Consider the following 24,813-nt stretch of genomic DNA (forward strand, 5'->3'; position numbering starts at 1 on the left):
ACGTTGAACCACCAATTTACCGGTTAGCCAACAAACCCATTCAAAATAGTGTTTTTGCTATTCACACTGACCAATGTCAACTGGTTCTCTGCACCCTTTCACATTCACCACAGACCAAAGGGGTGACTATCCTCCAGTGGTAATGTCCTGCACACCCCCTGACCCTTTCACACTGGGCTAACTGGTACGCCAATTCAAAATGAATTGGCTATGATACATCCTCCCTAGGCAGTTCATCCCTGGGGGCTATCTGAAGCCTGATTGATGGTTTGCAAGCTTTCACACTGGCATATTAACTGGTAGATTGGCAGTTATTACTGGGTTAAAGTGCAAGTGTGAATAGGGCTTTTTTTTAATAACTATTCCATGTGCTTGAGGATCAATATAAAATAATGAGTTAATTAAGTTTGCCTATTGCAATTTATCAAATTTTCACAGACAATTATGGTTTAGTAGTGGTAATAATGTATATTAGAATTTTTGATAATTAAGCCATGATTAATACCTGAGTCACGCAGAACTTGAGTTATATTACATTTTCTGCAGATCACTCTATAATTATATATTTTATTAAGCCTGTCAAAAGAGAGATGCTTACAAGCACAGTTTTCATGTCTGCTGTTAAAGTATTCCTCTCCTATTTTCAGATTGATTGTCAGAGTACATACATGACATTGCATACAACCTTGACATTCTTTTTCCTGTGGACCAGGAAGAATGACCATTTATTGTCAGAGTACATACATGACATTGAATTACAACCCTGAGATTCTTTTATCAGTTTACCTATCTCGGCTGCACCATTTCATTGGATGCAAGGATCGACAACGAGATAGACAACAGACTCGCCAAGGCAAATAGTGCCTTTGGAAGACCACACAAAAGAGTCTGGAAAAACAACCAACTGAAAAACCTCACAAAGATTAGCGTATACAGAGCCGTTGTCATACCCACACTCCTGTTCGGCTCCGAATCATGGGTCCTTTACCAGCATCACCTACGGCTCCTAGAACGCTTCCACCAGCGTTGTCTCCGCTCCATCCTCAACATTCATTGGAGCGACTTCATCCCTAACATCTAAGTACTCGAGATGGCAGAGGCTGACAGCATCGAATCCACACTGTAAAAGGTCCAACTGCGCTGGGTAGGTCACGTCTCCAGAATGGAGGACCGTCGCCTTCCCAAGATCGTGTTATATGGTGAGCTCTCCACTGGCCATCGTGTCAGAGGTGCACCAAAGAAGAGGTACAAGGACTGCCTAAAGAAATCTCTTGGTGCCTGCCACATTGACCACCGCCAGTGGACTGATATCGCCTCAAACCGTGCATCTTGGCGCCTCACAGTTCGGCAGGCAGCAACATCCTCTGAAGAAGACCGCAGAGCCCACCTCACTGACAAAAGACAAAGGAGGAAGCACCCAACCCCAACCAACCAATTTTCCCTTGCAACCGCTGCAACCGTGTATGCCTATCCCGCATCGGACTTGTCAGCCACAAACGAGCCTGCAGCTGACGTGGACATTACCCCTCCATAAATCTTAGTCCGCGAAGCCAAGCCAAAGAAATACAGGACATTGCATACAACCCTGAGATTCTTTTTCCTGCGGACCAGAAAGAATGACCATTTATTGTCAGAGTATATACATGACATTGCATACAACCCTGAGATTCTTTTTCCTGCGAACCAGAAAGAATGACCATTTATTGGTAGTGCAAAAAAACTGCACAACATACACATGCAAACAAAGAACTATAAAAAAATATAAACAGACTGTGCCATACAGAGAGCATTAGAAAAATCAATAAAATCCAAAAGTAAAAGTACTTAAACAACTCCCTAATTGGGTTTGTTTTTGAGGAGTCTGGCAGAGGGGTGGCCACTGTTCCTGAACCTGCTGGTGTGAGTCATGTGGCACCTATACCTATTTCCTAATGGTAGCAGTGAGAACAGAGCTTGTACTAGGTTGTGTTGATCCTTGATGATTGCTGCTATTCTCCGATAGCAGCATTCCTTGTCGATGCTTCAGGGGGTAGGGAGGGTTTTTCCTGTGATGTTCTGGGTCATTTGTGCCCCCATACCATTGGTGATGCAGCTGATCAGCACACTTTTCACCACATATCTGTAAATGGAGGGAGGGGGGGTGGGGAGGGAGGGGCTGTTGTGTTTTGTGTATTTATGGAAAAAATTAAAAAAGAAAAAGAAAATTGCCAGGATTTCTGATATCGTACCAAACCTCCGCATACTCCTGAGTAAGTAGGTATTAATGTGTTTTCTTCACAATGCCATTTGTGTGTTGGGTCCAGGAAAGAGCTTTGGTTTTGTTGACATTGAGTGCAAAGTTGTTGTTGGTGCACCATTCAGAAAAGTTTTTTTATATTTTCATTGATTTTCATAATAAGCATGTACATACAATATTTATGAAATACATAACATTAATAACAAATGACAAATTAGATAACTCATCAAGCTATAAACCATATATAATCATCATTCAAAATTCTATCTAGAAGAATTTCTTTTCCAAATACAGTGTGATTCTAAACCCAGTTTTGATCAAAATATTCCTTTTGTCCACCAAAGTCATATCAGATACAAATGGTCAATATATCATTGTTTCAGGGAAATTGAATAATAAAATGGTAATTTTATAGTTTTAGCTAATATCTATGCCCCTAATGCAGATGATGTGGGTTTTTTAAAACATTTTTTTCCTTCCTTACCGGATTTCAGTTTATACTTTCAAGTACCTACTGGGGATTTTAATTGTTGGTTAGACTCTGGATCATTCTTCTTCCAAATGTGTTATAATGAGCAAATCTACCTCATTAATTCATTAAAACAAAATCAGATTATGGCATTTCTGTTTTTTGGTGGTTTTTTTTCATACATTTATCAAACTTATTCACGAATTGATTATTTTCTTATCGATAACTGATTCCCCTGACTTGGTCCTGTAGTTATCAAGCTATAGTAATATCAGATCTTGTCTCAGTTGTGTTAACTGTAACTTCCTTTCAATTCAAGTTTACTATTAGATAATGACTTGGTGAAATTTACCTTTTTCTTTGATACAAACAGTTTATCAGAAACTCCTAGTCAGGTTGTTTGGGATGCTATGAAAGCTTATCTGAGGGAGCAAATTATCTAATACACTGTAAATTTAAAAGAGAAGACCAATAAAGAAAGATTCTAATATAGTTAATCAAATTAAATAAATTGACCAACATTATGCTCAAACTAAAATTCCTGAGTTATATAAAAAGCGAGTTGAACTTTAAACTACATTTGATTTTTTCAGTGTATCCAATTAAAAGCCAATTGTTAAGGAGTAAGAGTCAGTTTTATATCCATGGTGATAAATCAGGCAATCTCTTAGTTAATGAGCTGAGAGGTTTTGCAGCCAAGCAGCAAATTAAAAGGATTTGAAAGGAGGATGGCAACTTTACTACAGACCATTCTGAGATAAATGACACATTCAGGAATTTTTTTTCCCTTGACTTTATACCTCCGAATTTACAAATGATAGTAATTCTATGGAAAATTTCCTGGATTGCTTTTTTTGGATGAACAAATAGTTGCTGTTAATTCTTCACTACACTTGGGAAGAGCTCCAGGACCCGATGGAGTTTTTAAAGATCTTTTTCTCAATTACTTTTGCCTCAATTAAGTTTGGTGTTATCAGACTTCATTAATCTTCTGGCAAAATTTAATGAAGCATGAATATCTCTTATTGCTAAGAAAGGTAAAGACCTAACAGAGAGTGCTTCTCTTATAGGCCAACTTCTTTATTAAACGATGTAAAAGTTCTGGCTAAAATTTTGGTCCGCAGATTGAAGAATATTTTGCCATTTATCATCTCTGAAATCCAGACTGGTTTTATTAAAAACCATTATTCTTATTTTAATGTTCATTGCTTATTGGATATTTTGTATTCACCTTTGAGTGCAGTTCCCAAATGTGTTCTTTCCCTTGATGCTGAGAAAACCAAGTTTTCAATCTCCCTCCTGTATGCTTTTTTCTATAGAACCCACTACTGTGATACCTTCGACAAATTTGTATGGTATTTTTTTTTGTTGTATTGAGCCACACTGTCGTAGGTGTAAAGGGAGTAGATCAGGGGGCTAACAGTGCAGTCCTGTGGTGCTCCGGTAATGATGGAGGTGTTCTGTGTTTCTGTCATCTCTCTGGCTATTATGTTGTCTCATCACCTGTCTTTCATCCTTGGAGCATACCACTACCCAAGCTACCATCTCTAAGACATCGGTTATTCTGGAATGATCTTGCCTGACCTTACCTGTAGCATATCGTCAGCATCTGCTCACAGAAGCCTCTCGGCCAAAGCATCCAACTCTCTCCATCCTACACTGGACCACACACACTGGCTGCTCCAACAATGGCCTCTCTGCTTAAGTTTCCCTTTCCTTTAATGACAACTGTTCATTAGCCAATGCACCTTTCCTGGTGTTTTTTTAAACTATCCTCTTCTCGTACCAAGTCCCGCTCTCAGATCCCAATAAGAAACTAACAAGCACCCATCTTTCCCAGTGATTTTTAAACTATCTTCTTCTCATTCCAACTCCTGCTGTCACAACTCTCATTGAGAAACTAACCAGCATCTACCTTTCCTGGTGCTTTTTAAACTATACTTTTCTCATTCCACGTCTCACTCTCACAGCTCCCAATGAGAAACTAACAGCTGATTTGTTCGTAAAAGTTAGTGGATACAGCCCAGTACATCACAGGCAAAACTCTGCCCTCCATCGATAACTTTTTTGTGGAATGCTGTTGTCGAAGAGCAGCAGCAATTATCAAGTATCCGCACCACCCATGACATGCTCTGTTTTCACTTCTGCCATCAGGAAAGAGGTATAGGTGCTACAAGGTTCAGGAACAACTGATACCCCTCCACTATCAGACTCTGAAAGAGCAAACTTAATCTGAAACATTTAAGGACTCATTATTTATTATTGAATATCTATTTTCTGTACTACAGAGTTTGTTTGCACTGCTTTCTTGTTTACATTTTTCTCTTTTGTATAAATATCTTGAGTATAGCTTTTATTGTAGAAATTCTGCCTGGCCCACAGGAAAAAAAAATCTCAGGGTTGTATGTTTCTTTCTTTGGCTTGGCTTCGAGGACGAAGATTTATGGAGGGGGTAAATGTCCACGTCAGCTGCAGGCTCGTTTGTGGCTGACAAGTCCGATGCGGGACAGGCAGACACGGTTGCAGCGGTTGCAGGGGAAAATTGGTTGGTTGGGGTTGGGTGTTGGGTTTTTCCTCCTTTGCCTTTTGTCAGTGAGGTGGGCTCTGCGGTCTTCTTCAAAGGCGGTTGCTGCCCGCCAAACTGTGAGGCGCCAAGATGCACGTTTTGAGGCGATATCAGCCCTCTGGCGGTGGTCAAGGTGGCAGGCACCAAGAGATTTCTTTAGGCAGTCCTTGTACCTTTTCTTTGGTGCACCTCTGTCACGGTGGCCAGTGGAGAGCTCGCCATATAACACGATCTTGGGAAGGCGATGGTCCTCCATTCTGGAGACGTGACCCACCCAGCGCAGCTGGATCTTCAGCAGCGTGGACTCGATGCTGTCGACCTCTGCCATCTCGAGTACTTCGACGTTAGGGATGAAAGCGCTCCAATGAATGTTGAGGATGGAGCAGAGACAACGCTGGTGGAAGCGTTCTAGGAGCCGTAGGTGATGCCGGTAGAGGACCCATGATTCGGAGCCGAACAGGAGTGTGGGTATGACAACGGCTCTGTATACGCTTATCTTTGTGAGGTTTTTCAGTTGGCTGTTTTTCCAGACTCTTTTGTGTAGTCTTCCAAAGGCGCTATTTGCCTTGGTGAGTCTGTTGTCTATCTCGTTGTCGATCCTTGCATCTGATGAAATGGTGCAGCCGAGATAGGTAAACTGGTTGACCGTTTTGAGTTTTGTGTGCCCGATGGAAATGTGGGGGGGCTGGTAGTCATGGTGGGGAGCTGGCTGATGGAGGACCTCAGTTTTCTTCAGGCTGACTTCCAGGCTAAACATTTTGGCAGTTTCCGCAAAACAGGACGTCAAGCGCTGAAGAGCTGGCTCTGAATTGGCAACTAAAGCGGCATCGTCTGCAAAGAGTAATTCACGGACAAGTTACTCTTGTGTCTTGGTGTGAGCTTGCAGGCGCCTCAGATTGAAGAGACTGCCATCTGTGCGGTACCGGATGTAAACAGCGTCTTCATTGTTGAGGTCTTTCATGGCTTGGTTCAGCATCATGCTGAAGAAGATTGAAAACCCTCTTGTCATATATGTACTCTGACAGCAGATGTGTACTTTGGCTTTTCAATATTAATAATGGTTTATGTAGGTACAATTTGTACCAATCTTGAATTGAGTTTAGATTTTTGAACGTCTAATTTGTTGCACTGTGGCGGCACGCCATTAGGCAGGTGAACCGGTCACGCACGCGGCAGGGCAGCCAGCCAAAATGGCGCCGTCGGGGGTTTCTTCCCGACCTTGGCACCAAGCTTAGAAGCCCACACTCTGCGGCCCACATGACGCCCTGATGGCATCAGGACCCACGGCACGGTTCTCAGCCAGGTCCGGGCTGGAAGCATCAGTTTTGCTCACTGAACTCAGCCTGTTTGGTTACGGAGTTAGTCAGTAAGCAGAGTTGCTACAGCACTGCAATTGGTGATCCGAAATTTGACAAACCATGGAAATTATCCTTTGAAATTATTTACCAAGTGCCATGATTTTCATCAATAAATATTTTGCTGAAGAAATAATTGCTTACACAAACATACACATTTTTTTTCCCCAGTTCTACTCAGTGTGTATCATTCCAGTGTTTATTCACCACATTTTGACCAGTGATCAGCACATGCTACTGACAAATGGGATAGTTTTGTGGTCTGTTTACATGGTTAAAGGACTTTTTTGTTTATTTTTTGTAAAGGACAGTTACCATTTCCATGAATTTATCTCGCCACACCTTGTGCCTGCCCTTTTATATGGGATTGCTTATGTAATTCCTATAAATCTGCCCTTCAATCTCTGAAGACAATACATTTCTTTGTGAATTTTTGTGTATAACTGAATGTTATCCTTCTGGTGATATGGAGCAACTGAGATATTTGTCGCTCAACTCCCCCACCACAACCTGCCAGGTAATATTGTTTTTTTTAATGGATGTTTGTGAATATATTGTTGAATAAGGTTGCATTTCAATCCTGTTGCTTCTCTCATCAATTCATCTAATTTGGTGTTTGAATAAATTTTCACTTTTCCCTCATTGAAGTCCACCTGCGATAACTGTCCACTCAATGCAGTCAAGTTGTATTTCTTTGTATCATGGGAAGCCTTCTGTCCTTCGAGTCGATTATTGCCTCTCAGATAAATGCCACGAATTCCATTCCTCTCTATTTTTTTAATCCTATTCTTCCTCACTTGCCTATTATCTGCAGTGTAGGGGACTGCGAATTTAAAGTTCAGTATGTAGCAGCGGGTACATTGCTCCTGCAATAACACACACAACCAGATGGGTTGAGCTCAGTGAGAAGACTAGTTATTGCAGGCTGCTGGACTGCACTTATACTCCCAGCCCGGACCTGGCTGAGAACCGCGCTAGAGGGCGCTGACGTCACGTGGTCCACCACGTGTTCATCTGGACGATGGACGGATGTGAAAGGTCGTGGGTGTGATGGAAGACCTGCTTGCGCCACTGCTGGGGAACCACTGGCCGTGGGGTGTCCAAGCAGATATTGCACAGGATGGTGCCTTCGGCGCTCGGAGTTGGGAGGTCTCGGAACCACAGGCCCATGATGGCGGTCTTGAAGGTCCTCGTCTCCTCATCAGATTCCTGGTCCCGGGTGAGCAGGTCGAAGTCGAGGCCGGGCGTCAGTGCGCAGATGGCCAGTCGCGAGAGTGCATCTTCCCCCTGCCGAATGTCAGTGGTAAACTCCAACACGAAGGAGAGGTGACGCTGCTGGCGGGCCGACCGGGGATCCTTTGCCGTCGCGAGCGCCTGGGTGAGGGGGTTTGTGGTTGGTGAAAATGGTAAAAGTCCTCCCCTCCAAAAAATAGTGGAAATGCCGTGTAGCCAGATACATGCCCAGTAACTCACGGTCGAAAGCACTATACTTGCGTTCCAGCGGGCGGAGCAGGCGGCTGAAGAATGCCAGTGGCTTCCAATGTCCATTCACCTGGTGCTCCAGGACGGCACCGATGGCTGTGGCAGAGGCATCGACAGAGAGTGCCATATGCAGGTCAGTGGGTGAGCATGGTGGCCTTCGCGAGGGTGTCCTTGGTGGCCTCAAATGCGGTGCAGGCTTCTGGGTTCCAAGCGAGTGTCTTGTGCTTGGCTGCGATAAGGGCAAATAGTGGCTGCATGATGCGCACAGCTCCCTGGATGAAGCGGTTGTAAAAGTTTACCATACCCGGGAACTCCTGCAGCCCCTTGAGACTGTCCGGACATGGGAACTTCCTGACAGCGGTGACCTTTGCAGCGGCGGGCGTGGCTTCTTCAGCCGTGATGGTATGGCCCAGGAACTGCATGGACTCTTTCCCGAACTGGCATTTGGCCAGATTGATGGTAAGGCAGAAGTCGGCCAGCCGGGAGAAAAGGGCACGTAGGTAGACCTTGTGTTGTGCCCGGTCCTTGCTGGCGATGAGGATGTTGTCCAAATAAATAAAGACGAAATCTAGGTCCCTGCCCTCAGAGTCCATGAAGCGCTGGAAGGTCTGAGCGGCGTTCTTGAGCCCGAAGGGCATGTGCAGGAATTTGAACAAGCCAAAGGGGGGGATGATGGCCATCTTGGGTATGTCCTCAGGGTGCACTGGGATCTGGTGATATCCGCGCACCAGATCAACCTTGAAGAAGACCCTCACACCGTGCAGGTTGGCCTTAAAAATCTTGGATGTGAGGATGGGGTAACGGTCAAGAACGGTTGCCTCGTTGAGCTGTAATAGTCTCCGCAGGGATGCCAGCCGCCGGAGGCTTTTGGGACCAGGTGGAGCGGCGAGGCCTATAGGCTGTTGGACTGCCGAATGATCCCCAGCTCCAACAGGTGCGAAAACTCCTTCGCTATCTGGAGCTTGTCAGGCGGGAGTCGGCGTGCCTTAGCGTGAACCGGTAAGCCCTGGGTGGGGATGTGGTGGAACACTCCGCAGTGAGGCAGCGGAGAACTGTGGCTTGAGGAGTGTCGGGAATTTATCCAGAATTTGCAGGAACTTGTCTCTGGGCGTGCTGATCGGGCCATCTGCGGTTGCTCCGAGCAGGAGGCATCGAGGTGAATGGCCTGGGAGGTATGGGCGTCCACCAGGCAGGTGCCTACCTCGAATGTCCACCAGAAGCCTGTGTGCAAGGAGGAAATCTGCACCTAGGATGGCAGTCGGGAGGGACAAAACGGTGAACTTCCACGCGATCTGGAAGTGGACTGTCTTGTCTCCATACATCCAGATTGCCATTGCGTTGGTCGCACAGAGGGGAGGTCCACGAGGTTGGTTCCTGGACTCAAAGGCCGTAGCCGGGATGACGCTGATCTGGGCTCCAGTGTCAACGAGGATCCGCCAGCCACTGACTATGAGTCCCACAGGTAGAGGAGGCTGTGTCCTTGGCCAGCCGCCGCAGCCATTAACAGTGGCCGGCCTGGTCGTTTCCCTGGAACGAGCAGGGCGGACGACACTTCCGAGCCTTGGCTCCCCAGTGCTGGTGGTAGAAGCAGAGGCCTGAAGCGGATGCTGTAGCCTTGGTTATGCTCTTGAGGGTCCCTGCAGGGGCTGGGTGCTCTACCGCAGCACTAGGGCCGCGCTTGGCGTGGTCGTGCCCTTGTCTCGTGACCTGCTGGGCCACTGAGCCCTCCGGGAATCATGCGAGCCATAGCTCTTGGGCCTTCTGGGCGACCTTCCTCGGATCGGTGAAGCTCTCCTGGACCAGCAGTAGCCGGATGTCCCCGGGCATATGGTCGATGAAGATGCGCTCGGAGATTGGGCCGTTGGTGTGCTCACCCTTGAGCGCGAGCATCTCATCCATCAGCTCCATTGGGGACCTGTCCCCCAGGGCGTCGAGATGCAGCATCTGAACGGTACGCTGGTGTCTGGATAGTCCGAGGGACCCGGTAAGCACTCGCTTGATGGTCTCGTATTTGTCCTCGGCGGGTGGGTGCGTGTCTGGCGGAGGCCTGGTCCGGGGCAGCGACCACATAGTAAAATTTGGTCATGTTGGACGAAATCTGGTGGAGGTGAAACTGGGCCTCCGCGTGGCCGAACCAGGTCTCCAGCTCCTGAACCCAGAATTCAGGCAGTTTCACGGCTATAGCGCTGATCCCAGGCTCGCTCATGATGGGTTCAAAGATGTTTGAACCAGTCGGGGTCACCAATTGTAGCGGCAGCGACACTGTTCCTGAAAGAACACACACAACCAGACGAGTTGAGCTCAGCGAGCAGACAAGTTTATTTCAGGGTTTGGGCTGCACTTACACTCCCAGCCCGGACCTGGCTGAGAACAGCACTGGAAGGAAGGGAAATCCCCCCCCCCCCGACGGCACCATTTTGGCCAGCTGCCCCGCCACGTGGCTTACAAGTGGGGCCGGTTCACCTGCCTGGTGATGAGCCGCCACAAGTAGTTGATTAACCTAACAATAGCTTTGGGATTAGGAGCAAACTGGGGAAATCCAGGTTGTCAAATGCAAATCCAGGTTGTCAAATACAAAACGAAAATGCATAATTCAGCACCTGAGGTCACATTTGAACCGAGGTCACTGGAACTGTGGGACAGCTGTCAACTAATTGTTTCTATCGTTTGTCCTTGTCAAATGTAATTGTGTAAAATGAGCTGAATAGATGTTTTTGTTTGTACAAATTGACTCATGAGACTATCCTTAGTGACCAGAATAAAAGTACACAAAGTATTTCTTCGTTTTCTTGGGTGGAAATGACGGGCGAATGGAATGGATTCCATTTATTTAGTATTGTAATATAACTGAGGCTTGCAAGAGGTGCTTGTTATTACAACAGAAATATATTTCAGCATGTATTTAATCAGAGCAGCATATTCTTTCCCCTCCATCCCCCTTTTTTTTAAAAAAAAGCAACTGAGGATAGTGAGGTCACTAAGTATTTTTGGGGATTAATGGGATAGTTTTATTGATTGTTGTGTTTATAAAAGTAAAATATGATTTTGAAATTATATTTCACATGACAAGCTTGAATGTTTCCTGAATTTGCACAGTATTTGGTTCTCAAGGAAAAATGCTTTATTATTATACTGGTTTACTTTTTTATTGGTTTGTTTGAATGATTGGAAACTAATTTTGACTTCCTGCTTGCATTAATGCAAGTAGTTTTGAAAATCAACTGGTGTTTAAAAATGTAAATACATATGCTTTCAACTAGACAGTTGCTATCATTCTCATCTATTGTAAATTAATTTTTTTGATCTTTTGCAGACGTTTCTACAACTGAGAAGGTAACACTCTTTCAGAAAAAGTTACAACAGTGTTGTGTTGTATTTGATTTCATGGATTCATTAACAGACCTTAAAATGAAGGAGTATAAGCGCTCGACTCTAAGCGAATTGGTGGATTTTGTTGCCGTGGGTCGAGGAATCTTGACAGAACACACGTATTCTGAAGTTGTTAAAATGGTGAGAATTTTTAAATTTGCATATCCTTGCTAGATCTTTTCCTCTTACCTGGACTTTTTTTTTGGCATCTTTTCTTAATCCTACTATTTTCTGGTAATCACAGCACCTTAAAACTTTGTACTCTGCAATTTACTTTGGCCATTGCAACCTCATCTTTCGCTTAAAACCTCTTGCTCAGCATTTGCTTTTGCTTTACAAAATTAAAGACAATGTGGAGTCTTCCTGTGTAAATGGTTTAATATAAATTCAATTGGCTGGTTCTCTTGAGTGGCATAGTGTATTTTAAAGGAAAACAAATGAATTAAACATAAATTAAGAATCAAATGAAAACTTAATACAGTAAAATTGCACAGGATTGTGAACACAGGTCAGACCATTATACATCCTCCCCTCCATTTAACCCTTGGAAAGACAGCCAACATATTAAAATATTCATATTCAATATCCACCCCTTTCCTGTCATGAAGTTTTGCAAGTATGAGATCTCATACCATCAGATTCAAGGACAGTTTCTTCCTGCTGCTATAATTCCCCTGGATGGACCTCCTAATGATAAAAGTAAAATTATGTTGCTTTTGATTTGTACTATCGAGTCTCTCTCTATAATTCTGTATCTCTGTACTATTATCAAGATGGACTGCTTGAAAATCAAACTTTATCACTGCATCTGTGAACATTTGACAATGAACTTGTCAAGGCTCTGCAGGCTTCACTAATGGGCTACTCGTAAATTCCAATGGTTCAGTAGGTGGCTCACCGGGACCCTAGTTCTAGGCTTCCTCTTGTACCTTGGTTCCTCCACTCCATTTAAACTTGGAAGCTTTGCTGGAAAATTTATTTACTGTGTAACAGTTTTATTTTTAAAGTGAATTAAAATAATCATGGGGTTAACCCATGATATAAGCATATATCATAACATATATAAGCATATATATATATATATATATATATAAACATATATATATATGTAAACATATATAAGCATAACATTCAGTAGTCTAGAATATCAGATCGTCCATTACCACAAAAGAACTGAACATACTGGATTATTGGAGTGTTACTGGATTATTGGAGTATTACTGGAATTTATCAAGCAGACCAATGTTTTGCACATTACCTTTGAAAATGTTGCAGTCAGCTGCTTGCTTTGAACTTGGCATTTCGTATTATAAAGGTCCAAGTTTTGATCAAATAAGGCTCAAACAGTGATGGACATTACAGGTAGTCATTATAAAGTCGTGGATCAAAGTTGTAATGATGAATCGACTGGATAATGCCAACCAATTAATCTGCTTTGAAATGCATCATGTCCAGCTTCATAAATGTTGTAGCAAATATACTTAATACAAACCTGCCCTTCACAAGACATGCTTTGTCAGTGTTTATTGTACAGAATTCATTTTGGTTGATAGCTTTTAAAAGATTTTTTGTTTCCTTGAAAATCATGATAAATATGAACATTTCGCTGATGGTGGTGGTGGAATGACTAGTCTGTTTACATCTGTATATGTTGTTTAATTGATTATTTTATGTGTGTCATAAAGCACTGAAGAGAACCATTAAGTTGAATCTATATAACACTTTAAATATAGTATCTGCTCATTAATAATTATTTTGTTTGTACTGACATTTCAGTACAAGAACCAAAGGATAAGTTGATCAGGTATGCTTGTTTAATCTTCATTCATACTGATAAAATACTGAAAATTAAAATAATGATTTTTGCATGCTACTCAAGATTAATTTGTCCTATTTACAATATTCTTACCAGTTATGTTGTTGATTTTTTTTCCTCTGAATATCTGCATCATTTTGAGTTGTGATGTTGAAGACAACATTAATTTTCAATCTGGTGATATTGATACTGTATTTCCAACACTGACTGTGTCAACCACTGCCTTTGTCTTTCTAAATTGTTTCTGATCAAGTAGATAACATTTATAAGGGTTTGTGAGAAGGAAACTAGTGTAATTTTATACTCCATTTTGCTATAGGTTTCTTTAAATATATTTAGGACCTTTCCACCTTCTGATACTTCAGAGTTTGATCCAGAGGAAGATGAACCAACACTGGAAGCATCCTGGCCTCATTTGCAGGTGAACTCAACAAGTTTTTATTGAAGAATCATAGTTTAATATTTAATATCTAACTCTACAGTAATTTAAGTTTCAAATACAATGCTTCTCATCAGACTATAGCATTCAGATTGCTGGAAATCTAAACTTGCCACCCCTAAAATTTGAATTTAATAATTTTGACTAGAATGAACAAAGGATTGCACAAAATAACAATCACCATTTAAAAAAAATGGTCAAATAGATGATGCTAATGAATGTTTTATTCCTTTGGGACATGGAGAGCTCTTGAGTATCAATGATGTAATGGGAATGAGGAATATTTATATTCAGACTAAATAAGGCCTCTTGTTAAAGAATGTTTTTTTCTACATAAATAAATAATTTTGTTTTCCATTCAAATCTTGAACATTTCACGATTGTTTCAGTTGGTAGTGGCTCCTAAGTTAATCACTGAATCCAGCTTTATGTTGGTATTTGGCTTTGAGCAATTTATCTTTGCTAGTTTTGGAAATCTAGTCCATTACCATCGCCAGGTAATTATAGGCATATGCCACTTAATGTCTGTTCGGACAACATTCGACCGCATATAGGTCCGCAGTTCCATAATTATTTAGTTATCATGACCAAGGCCACAGCAGTTTAGAAAAAGTGATTGCTAACTATAGGAAATTGTATACTGTATACCAACTGCTCCACTCTCTCCCCACAACCCAATATTAATTCCAACTGATCCCACTGCCCTGCTCTCTCCCCACAGCCCACGCCGGTTCCCACAGTTATCCCTACTTAACAAAAAAGGTTTACAGGTACACTACAGTATCTCATAGAGCTTTGCTAAGGATAGAAAACGGTTTTCACACAACATCCACGTCGCATAACACCCAATGTCACAGAGCATATCATGGACATTAAACGGTCCATATCTTGCTCTCATTTGAATGCTTCAATTATTTTCAGCTCGATCCTTGATTAACTTAGCAATGTTCAATCTCAATTTTTGTTTCAGTTCAAGTAATTGGACTGTTTGTTTTGGCATGCGCCTTTTCAACATTGTCTGCATTTGGGATGACCATTAATAGAAAATTTTGAAGAGCATTAATAGTTGATTCATCCTGTGATCCAGGTCTCTGGTCTGTTTTATCAACAAAATATTTATTAATACTTCTTCAGTTACTTAACTTGAGTTATATTGTGTACAACATTAAGCATTCCAATCAAAGGAATGATTGAGGTTGTAGCTAAGTTTATACAAAATTGCTGTAGAAACTCAGGAAGACGTGCAGTGTTCTTAATGTAGCAAAGATAAAGATATATAGCCAAAGTTTTGGGCCCCAGTCCCTTCATCAAGGTATGCGCTATTACAAGCTCCTGTTTTAGTGAAATGGGATTATCCCTGTAAGGGCTAGTATAGACAGGAGGGACTGAATGGACAGTTAACACTTAACATTTCACACAAGCACAACACATGTCACAGCCCAGCGATAATTTGATACATTGGAAGAACTGAGGGAAGGTTTGTCACAGTCTGTTCCGGAATTCGATACATTCGCAAAAACATTGTGATTTTGCAAAGGGAGAACCATTTTGACTGCTAAAGGTAAAGCAGCTTTTTGAAAGCAACTCTTGTGGCCAACCATTTTTGTTGAATTCAGAGCAAAGCATACTCTTTTTGGTGGATTGACCTGTGCCAGGAGGGTCTTTTGGGAAGCAAAGTGCGTCATTTTGATTGTGACTAACAATGAAGTTACTTAGAGAGACCGGTCCCAGGGTCTTGGAAGTTTCGTGGAGGCCGCCCAGTTCGAGTCTCAGAAAAGGACCAGGAGTGTTATGACCACAGCTCGTATGGATGAATATTTCTTCAAAGATAATGCAGGAAGAATTCATGAGTCTGTAACAGCCACAATTCTAGTCTTCCCATCAGTTCAACGTTAATTCTGGGCATCAAATTTCAAAGGCCTATGCTTCAACACTGAATTTGAAATACTGAAATCTGAAGTAATTTTCTGGATTTTGGCCTGGTCTGTAATGGTTTGGGTATCCCTCACCCTCACCCACACACTAGATACCTGTATATAGCTGGGGATAGATGTAGTGTTAAGACTATAGTTTAAGAGTTAGAAATAAAATTAGTACTCTGGTTCATTGCCTATTGCAGCACATTGTGCAAGATATGTAACAATGTAAAAAGCAGGTTGGGGGGACATGGGGGCAAGGAGAGGAGCAGGCAAAAAGGTTACAGGCAAAAAGTTGAGGTGATGGGAGGGGATAGCTCTCTGGAGAGCGAAGGGAGTGGAGTGCTGGAGAAGAGGAGACAAAGGGGATGGAGAAGAGAGGGAGACAGGGCAGTGACCTAACAGAAACCAGAGAACTCTGTGTTAATGCCATTCTGTTGGAGAGAACCCAGATGGAATGTTGAAAAATTAGAAATTGATTATTTGCTCTTCTATAAATATCAGTTTCTAAAGCAAGGAATATACAGTATAACTCCTATTATCCGAAATTGGATTCTCCGAAATCCTCATTTATCCAAATATTTTTCGGACCCGAACTGACCAGGGGCATCAGGCTGCTGGCAGGAGCGCGGACCTTGGGCTCAGTGGAGAGGTATTGATGATGACTGCGACCAGTAGTTTTTTGGTGAGATATTAAACATTATTTTAATGCTTAAAAAGCCTTCCCTTGTTTGTTGAATTTTAAACTTTGTTACAAGTAATTTGCTGCTACAAAAAATGACTGGTTCCCTGAAAAAAAAGTTTATCAGGCCCAGTCCAGACCATTTCAGATAATCAGACTTGTACTGTAATTGAAACTTTAAATAGTCTCATCAAAATATAATATACATTTATTTCTCTTTCATTCCTCAATGAATCCTCCATTTTTGTATAATGTTTGCCTTTACAGGGCAAACAAAAGAAAAAGATGTTTACGTATTTTGTGTACAGCGCAGTCTTTGCTCTCAATGGTATATCAATACAGCCAGCATGTGTTGAGGCAGCTATTTCAAAAATGGGGCTGTTTGTCACAATGAAAATAACCCATTGATTGCATAAGTATTACACTATCTTTGAAGGAGTCTTGCAAAACACAACTTTTTTTTGCTATCATCTTTCCTGCATTTGTTAAACAGCCAATCGCATAAATGTCTGTTAATTTCCTGCCCTGTATCTGCGAAATGCATTCACATTAAATTCTGAGTACATGCCACACAGCTGACTAGAAGAATAATTTCTTCAGCAAGAGGGTGGCAAATCTGTGGAGGCCAAGTCATTGGGTATATTTAAAGGAGTTGATAGATTCTTGATTAGTAAGGGGGTTAAAGGTTATGGGGAGAAGGGAATGAATTTGAGAGAAAAAATACATCAGCCATTTGATCAGGCTTGATGGGTCATGTGGTTTTATAATATGGATGAAATAATAATAATTAGTGTCATTTATTACCTCAAATGGAGTTTTTCAAGGATATAAAGAATGAAACTAAAATCTATGATGGAGAAGGTAATGACTGAGGCTTGGTGTTTGACCTCTGGGAACAGTCTGCAAAATCTGAAAACTTTTACAAACCAGTTCACATTAGGTGGTTTGAATATTCCAGGATATTTGGACAATGAAAATTATATTCCTTATTTTTATATTGGCTGATTAGAGTCAGCTTTTGGGACAATGGTTCTTCATTTAGATCAAGAATATTGCAAGAGCAATATCTTCCAGCTTCTGCAAGGCGAAATGGTACCGAGCTCAGCACTTTCAGCCTTTGCAATGGTTTTACTGTTATTATGAGGGGTGTAAGGTAAAACATCATGAGATGGGAATGTGTAGGGAGTTACCCTGTACAGGGCAGTAACAAGAAGGGGAGGTGTCCTTGTACTCCTGTTAGGTAAAACATCATGAGATGGGAATGTGCAGGGCTGTAACAAGATGTGAATGCATCCTTGTACTTACAAGATAAGAGAGACATTGATGGATTGAGAGGCAGGAAGCTAGCAGGGAAAGGATAGCAACAGTTTTAGTCATTGGACAAGTAATGATATGATGATGTTCTAAGCATGTATCCAAGGGTATAAAAAATCACCATTTTGCTGATAACGGCAGAATGCATTCTCCGACTAACTTGTTAGTCGCAAGTGTTACAATCCGGTAATAAAGAACAAAGAACCCTGATTTCGACTCAGCCTGGTGTTTGTCTCACTCATTCATGAACAAAGCAGACCTAACAGGGGGCAGGCCAAAGGTATTCCCTTCATTAGAATTGATTCTCCTCTGTGTAATTTCACCTATGTAATCTTTACATTTAAGAATTACCAGTGTAATTTTGGATCATGCTTATTAATTTCACGTGTTGCAATATGTCTTAAAATTTACTAAAATTTGAAAAGTTTTGTTTATATGTGGTCACCTATTGGATTTATTTGGCATGGATATAAATTTTGCAATTGGTTGCAAAGGTTACATATAAATGCTTGACTTGTGTTGAAAGTTTTCCATTTGGATGTGAATAATTATTCTTTCTTTGTAATTTAATTTTTATGGTCTGTTCCAGCTTGTATATGAATTCTTCATTCGATTTTTAGAGAGTCAAGAATTCCAGCCCAGCATTGCCAAAAAATATGTAGATCAGAAATTTATATTGCAGGTACATATATATGCTGCCTTTTCTAACTAAGCAAATAATGAATTGTCTTCCTTTATCAAACCTTAAGTTTTGTAGTAGTTTATCAATGTACTCTTCAATAATATCAGCCTTGTGTGAGTTGTTCAATATGCTTTGAAACTACTTTTGTAAACATTATCTGTGCATTCTAATCAGTGAGGAGGTTTTATTATAATTATGATATATATATTTAATCCGAACACAAGATTACCATGATACTTTAATGAAATTATTTTCTTGCCCAAATCAGGCTGGCTGATTTCAAGTTTAATGCTTGCTTTGAAAGCTTATTCATTTGTTCAGGATTTCTTTGTTTTCTGTGTTTTGTGATTGAACATAACCAAAGATGAAATTGTAGGTATTTTATTCAGAGGTTTCTTACTATAAAAGAAAATCTTGTTTCTTTCACCGATCCCTTTCATGGAAATATTCCACCCTACCCCCCCCCCCCCCCCCCCCACCGACCCCCAAAAGAAATCAGTAATATTTTCTGGTCTAAACACACAAGATCAGTCTTGTTTTCTGTTTGGAATTGGCATATCTTGCAGATGAATTGATCATGTGAAAATGAAGAACTCTGGGCCCTGTTAAATATTATCACAGACAAGACAGCAGTGAATTTACTGAAATTGATTTTGAATTTCACACGTACGTGTTGATATTGATTTTTTTTCAAATCATGTTATTATTCATAAAAACACAGAATTGTAAATTGGTTGAACTGTTTTAACCTTGGCTTTCTTTTGTTTCTTCTCCCTTAACTTCTGAGTCTTCCCTTGAATTATTTCTTCAAGAATGGATTTTTACATATTGTTTTGTTTGTGCAACTTCTCTGTGGGATTCAAAAATTCACTGATAATCAGTCACTGATCTTGGTCTGTGTGTCACCAGAATCTGACAAATTTCAAAAGTGTGAAGCACTCTGTAAAATATTTGATCCCTCAATTTATCATTCAATTTCAAGTCATCTTAAGCATAGTGCAACTTGAACAATATTGATACAGAAAAAACCCTGGTATCTGGCACAAATGGGGGATTGGTAGATGCTGGATAAGTTTGCTTGAGACTGTGTGTTGCGTGATTGGTGAACTAACTGTGAGGTGCGCCAATTTTAAACTTTCGTACTTTTAACCTATTTATTTTCCTCAATTTCTTTGCTGGTTGCTTGAATTCCAGATAATGGGTTTTACTGTATAAGTATTTTTTAAATTTCTTATGATAGAAGATTGCTATTTCTTGTATTTGTAAAGACTTCAATGTTCAGGTTGCTGAATTGAAGACCTCATAAACTTTGTGATCCAGACATGAGCAAAGCAAATAATTTTTGGGTTCTTTTCAGCTTTTGGAGCTGTTCAACAGTGAAGATCCCCGGGAGCGAGACTATCTAAAGACTGTTTTGCACAGAATTTATGGAAAGTTTCTTGGACTTAGGGCATTTATTCGAAAACAAATTAACAATATTTTTCTACAGTAAGTGATTTTTTTTTTTGCCTTGTCAAAAGCTGTTTCCGAAGTAATTAAATCTTTATGCTCAAATGTTTCTCAGTTAGAAATAGTGTTTTTATGGAGTTACCGGTAGTGGTTAAAGAGAGACTATTGAATGCCAATTTACGATCATGAAATTAAATTTTTCCCTGACTCCAAATTTAACAGTTTTCAAGTTACAGTCGCAACATTGGGAAATGTAATACCAAAGTTTGTGATGAGGAACATTACACTTTAATGTGGTTACAGATGCTCCAAAGAGTTTCTAGGACTAATAAAGTTATTAAGGAAATAGAAGCAATCATGTCTTTGTCCAGGTTTTGTATAAATGACATCCAAGTCAGACCTTTGCCTTTACTGAGCCATTACTTGTGCCACCAGTGAGACTGATAGGTGCATTTTTGAAGACCAAATTAATCCCCAAGTTTGAATAATTCTGCTTCACTGAACTTCTTTATAAGTTAGATAAAACTTTGTTGAGGCTGCAGTTGAAATAAAGTGTGAAATTTAGGTTGCCATCTACAGGAAGGCAATGGATACTTGTAGAATCATAAAACAAAGAACAGCCCCTTTGACCTATCTTATCCATGGTAACCAAATTGGCATTTTAGACTAGTATGATGTGCCTGCATTTGGTCCATATGTTTCTAAGCCCTTTCTATTCATAAATCTGTCCAAATATCTTTCAAAAGTATCTTCCACTGGCAGATACAGGCCAATCTCTGAGTATTAAAGTTGCCTCTTGGATCCCTCTTAAATCTCTCCACTTTCACCTTAAGCTTATGCCCTCTAGTTCTAGAATCATCCTCTGAGAAAAAGATTGAGCATTAATTTTGTACATACCTTGCGTGATTTTATAAACCTATACGGTCACCGCTTGGCCTCCTACGCTCCAGAATAAAGACCAACTTATCTAACCTCTCCCTATAATTCAAGGCCTCCAGTCTTGGCAACATTCTGATGAATCTCTTCTGCTCCCCTTCCAATTTAGTGACGTCATTCCAGGAGCTGGATGATCAGAATGCCTTGTACAGCTGAATCAAGAGGAACTAACTGTTGTACTCAATATACAGACCAAACCCTACTTTCATCACCTTGTCCTTCTGAATTGCCACCTTCATAGAACTAGGTTTCCTTTGGTTCTGTGTTCTACAATACTCTCCAGGCAGTACCATCCCTAGTGTAAATTGGGATTGTCGAGGATGATGCCTACAAATACAGAGCTGAGTTTGTGGATCAAAATTAGAGCGTCTGTAGCCAACCATTTTAGCTAACCCAGCCATTCGTATAATGACATGTCTGTCCTCTGCCTTATCCATAATCAAGATGAGGCCAAATGTAAACTTGAGGAACATCATATGAACTTTGTTGGGTAACCACCAAGCCTATCTGATTCTGCTTTTTCCATCTCTTTATCTACTCCTGTGCTTACCTTTTGCTTCTCTAACTTTTTTTCCCACTTCCAAGAGGTCTCTCCCTCTACCTGTCTCTCCACCTCTGTCCGATACCCTTTCACCTCAAGCTTCTTGCCTCCACTATTTTTCCTTTCTATCTTTATTTTGATCTTGATAAAGGGATCTGACAAGAAATGTTAACAGTGTCTATTCCCATGGACGCTGTCTGATCTAATGAGTTCCTCCAATAATTTCTTATTTGCTCAATAAAGTCTAGTAATTTCATTTAAAAGAAAAGGTTTTGAAGAAAGCAAGATGGGAAGGCGATTCAGGAAGGTGTTCACAGCTTTGGTTCAGCATGACTGAATGCACACCAATATGAGCTAAAGGGATCTGTGATGAACAAGAGCTTGGATTTACCAGAAGTGACGGGAGTAGGGTAGACAGTGATTGAGCCAAATAGTTTATAAGATGCATTACTTTCTCTAACTTTGTAAGTAAGGATTGCAGAGGGATTTGGACTGCTTAGAAAAGTGGGCTGAAAAATGGCAGATGGAATTTAATGCTGATAAGTGTGAGGTGCTTCATTTTGGTAAGAAGAATCAGAATAGGACATACAAGGTAAATGGGAGAGCATTGAGGAATACAGACGAGCAGAAAGATTTAGGAGTAACGGTACATCGTTCCCTGAAGGTAGAAACTCACGTGAATAGGGTGGTGAAGAAGGCTTTTAGTATGCTGGCCTTTATCAATCATTGCATGGAATATAGGAGTTGGGAGGTGATGTTGAGATTGTATAAGACGTTGGTGCGGCCTAATTTGGAGTTCTGTGTGCAGTTCTGGTCGCCCAATTATAGGAAGGATATAAACAGAGTGGAGAGAGTGCAGAGAAGGTTTACCAGAATGTTAGCTGGGTTTAAGCATCTAGAGTATAGGGAGACATTGGACAGATTAGGTCTTTATTCTTTGGAGCGTAGAAGGTTGAGAGGGTATTTGATAGAAGTATTTAAGATTATGAAAGGGATAGACAGTGGATGTGGATAGACTATTTCCATTAAGAGGAGGAAAGATTAAAACAAGAGGACATGAGTTAAGAATTAAGGGGAAGAGGTTTAGAGGTAACATGAGGGAGAACTTCTTTACTCAGAGAGTGGTAGCCGTGTGGAATGATCTTCCAGGAGAAATAGTGGCGGCGGAGTCAATTGTATTATTTAAGAAAAGGTTGGACAGGTATATGGATGAGAAGAAGATGGAGGGTTATGGGCATTGTGCAGGGAGGTGGGACTAGAAAGGGGTGTTTGGTTCGGTGCGGACTAGAAGGGCCTAATGGCCTGTTTCCGTGCTGTAATTGTTATGTTATGTTAAGTCATGAAAAGGAAAAGGTCAATTTTGAGCAAAACAAAAGAACATTTAAGGTAGAAAGCTGTTTTGTTTGCACCACATTCTTTCTGGGTGGAAAAAATCTCCTGTGGAATACCTGTCAGGCCTTTAAATAAGACATTGAAATTGAAGTTACCTGCAAAGGGAAAAATAGCATATTTATTAGGAAAGCATGTAATTTTAAAATCGTTTTTAGTTTATTGCTTAGCATGTGGTTGACTTGCTTTCTTTTTGCAGATTTATTTATGAAACTGAACATTTTAATGGTGTAGCAGAGCTTCTGGAAATATTAGGAAGGTAAGCAATCAGGCATTTAGGTTTATTTCTAATTGTTTCTTCTCTTCCTGTAGTGGATCAAGCTGGGTTACAATTGCATAGTATTCTGGTACCTCTCAAATGGTTGTTGTTTAGTTCTGAGTCAAAGCAGGAAGTGTCAGGTAACAATTTCTTTGTGGAAACATCATGATTCAATCTCAGCCACTCTTACGTACACTCAGTTTCAGCATTTGTTATTCTTACTGAGAGAAAAAAAACCTCGATGATCATTGTTGAACATTTAATAGTTAAATGCAGGAATGAATCCAGCTGCAATTACAAATACTATTTCTTAAGTTAAGGCTGACCTGCATTACTCGTGCCCCCCCCCCCCCCCCCCGGCCCAGCACTTATTTTGGAATGAAATTTTTAAAAAAAACAAGGCAAAAGTTAACTGTACAGACAGTTTGGAGAATTATTATATTTAACATTAATGCCACCTGTGTTTTTTCTTCATAAAATGCTATGAATTTGGTTGGTCTTTTGAAAATCAGGTGGCGCTTTTCTTAAAGCATGGACAGTTTTCTTCAATGTTATTTAATATTATAAATACTCAAATGTGAGAGTTCAAATTCAACCTTGCATATATTGTAATCCTTCATTATGATTTGGGTTGAAATAGGACATGCAAACTTCAAACTTGAGAAGTATGATGCAATAATGACTGATATACTGAAGAGTATTTTTTAGCTCCTTTGTTCAAGATGATCATTTCTGTATTTGGATGGGTTTCTAATTTGGATCCTTTATAAAATCTCTAAATTATGATTGTAGATATGCGAGTCTGTTGTACAAGGTAAATAATATTTTTCTCTTTCTTTTAACAGTATAATAAATGGGTTTGCATTGCCTCTCAAGGCTGAACACAAGCAGTTTCTGATTAAGGTGCTGCTCCCTTTACATACGGTGAGGAGCCTATCACTTTTCCATGCACAGGTAAAGATGATGTTTGAATTTTTTGTATTACAATTTTATTGTTACCTTTTAATATTCAGCCAAATACATGAAGAAATAAAATTCTCTTCTGTGAGGGCAGGGAATCACCCTGGATATCATTCATTTGAGAACTTTGGTCAAAACTGCTGAATACAAGTTCTCATTCTACTATATATATTAAGCTTCCATATAAGAATATAGAATTAATTGTTTTCTGATCTAGAAACTATTCCAATTAGACATATGACTATTTAATAATTCTCTTTAACAATTGATAATCGTCTTTGCAAATTGTTTTAGATCTCACGGATTTTAATTTTTTCATCCAGAGTTGAAAAGTATAAAACTGAATTCTTTATATTATTTGGAGTGACATTTCGCCTCTGAATCGGTTCAACCCTATTTGACTCAATCTTACCCTTTTGTCATTTGCAACAATTCTGAATCTATCATTTGTTCTTCTGAATGATCAATTCACACAACATTTTGCTCGTTTTCCATGGTCTCATGATTTTTCAGTTTATTGTTTGCCTGTAATTTAGCATGTGATTTATTTACAATGATGTTTTTGCTTGACTTGATTGTTTTGCAAAATGGTATTATGTTTAAAATGTAAGTGCTTTCATTCTTTGTATTTTTCAAACCACTTTAATTTTTCAATTTAAAATCCACTGTAGAAATTTTGAAATAATTAAGCCACTGGTTTTCCAATAGTACCTCACTGACATATGCACAGTATAGTTGTCAAAGCTGTTAGAAGCAGACACCTTGTATTTTGCTCTATTGTCTATTTTATGCAAATCGATAGCATCTTTGAAAAGATTGAACAGAGGTTGACAATAAAACCAAATGGAGGGTGAATGCATTACTCAACTTTACTGCTCAAAACTGTATAATAATGTAAATACCAGTTTAAAAAAAAATCAGCTTTTAGACACCAGTAGCACAAATATTTCAAA

General features: G+C 40.3%; 1 protein-coding gene across 10 annotated transcripts in view; it reads left to right on the forward strand.

Moving 5' to 3' along the window:
* Nucleotides 1-24,813, forward strand: part of ppp2r5eb (protein phosphatase 2, regulatory subunit B', epsilon isoform b) — a 175,724-nt gene that overhangs the window by 71,359 nt on the left and 79,552 nt on the right. For all 10 annotated transcript variants that reach the window (XM_069916250.1, XM_069916245.1, XM_069916244.1 and 7 more), the window contains 6 exons: nt 11,422-11,618; nt 13,613-13,714; nt 18,234-18,326; nt 19,684-19,814; nt 22,841-22,900; nt 23,746-23,854. In XM_069916250.1, coding sequence (XP_069772351.1) covers nt 11,493-11,618; nt 13,613-13,714; nt 18,234-18,326; nt 19,684-19,814; nt 22,841-22,900; nt 23,746-23,854 — 621 coding nt within the window. In that variant the 5' untranslated portion in view covers nt 11,422-11,492. The remainder of the gene's footprint in view (nt 1-11,421; nt 11,619-13,612; nt 13,715-18,233; nt 18,327-19,683; nt 19,815-22,840; nt 22,901-23,745; nt 23,855-24,813) is intronic.

This window comes from Narcine bancroftii, chromosome 2, assembly GCF_036971445.1.
Source record: "Narcine bancroftii isolate sNarBan1 chromosome 2, sNarBan1.hap1, whole genome shotgun sequence".
Lineage (NCBI taxonomy): Eukaryota > Metazoa > Chordata > Chondrichthyes > Torpediniformes > Narcinidae > Narcine > Narcine bancroftii.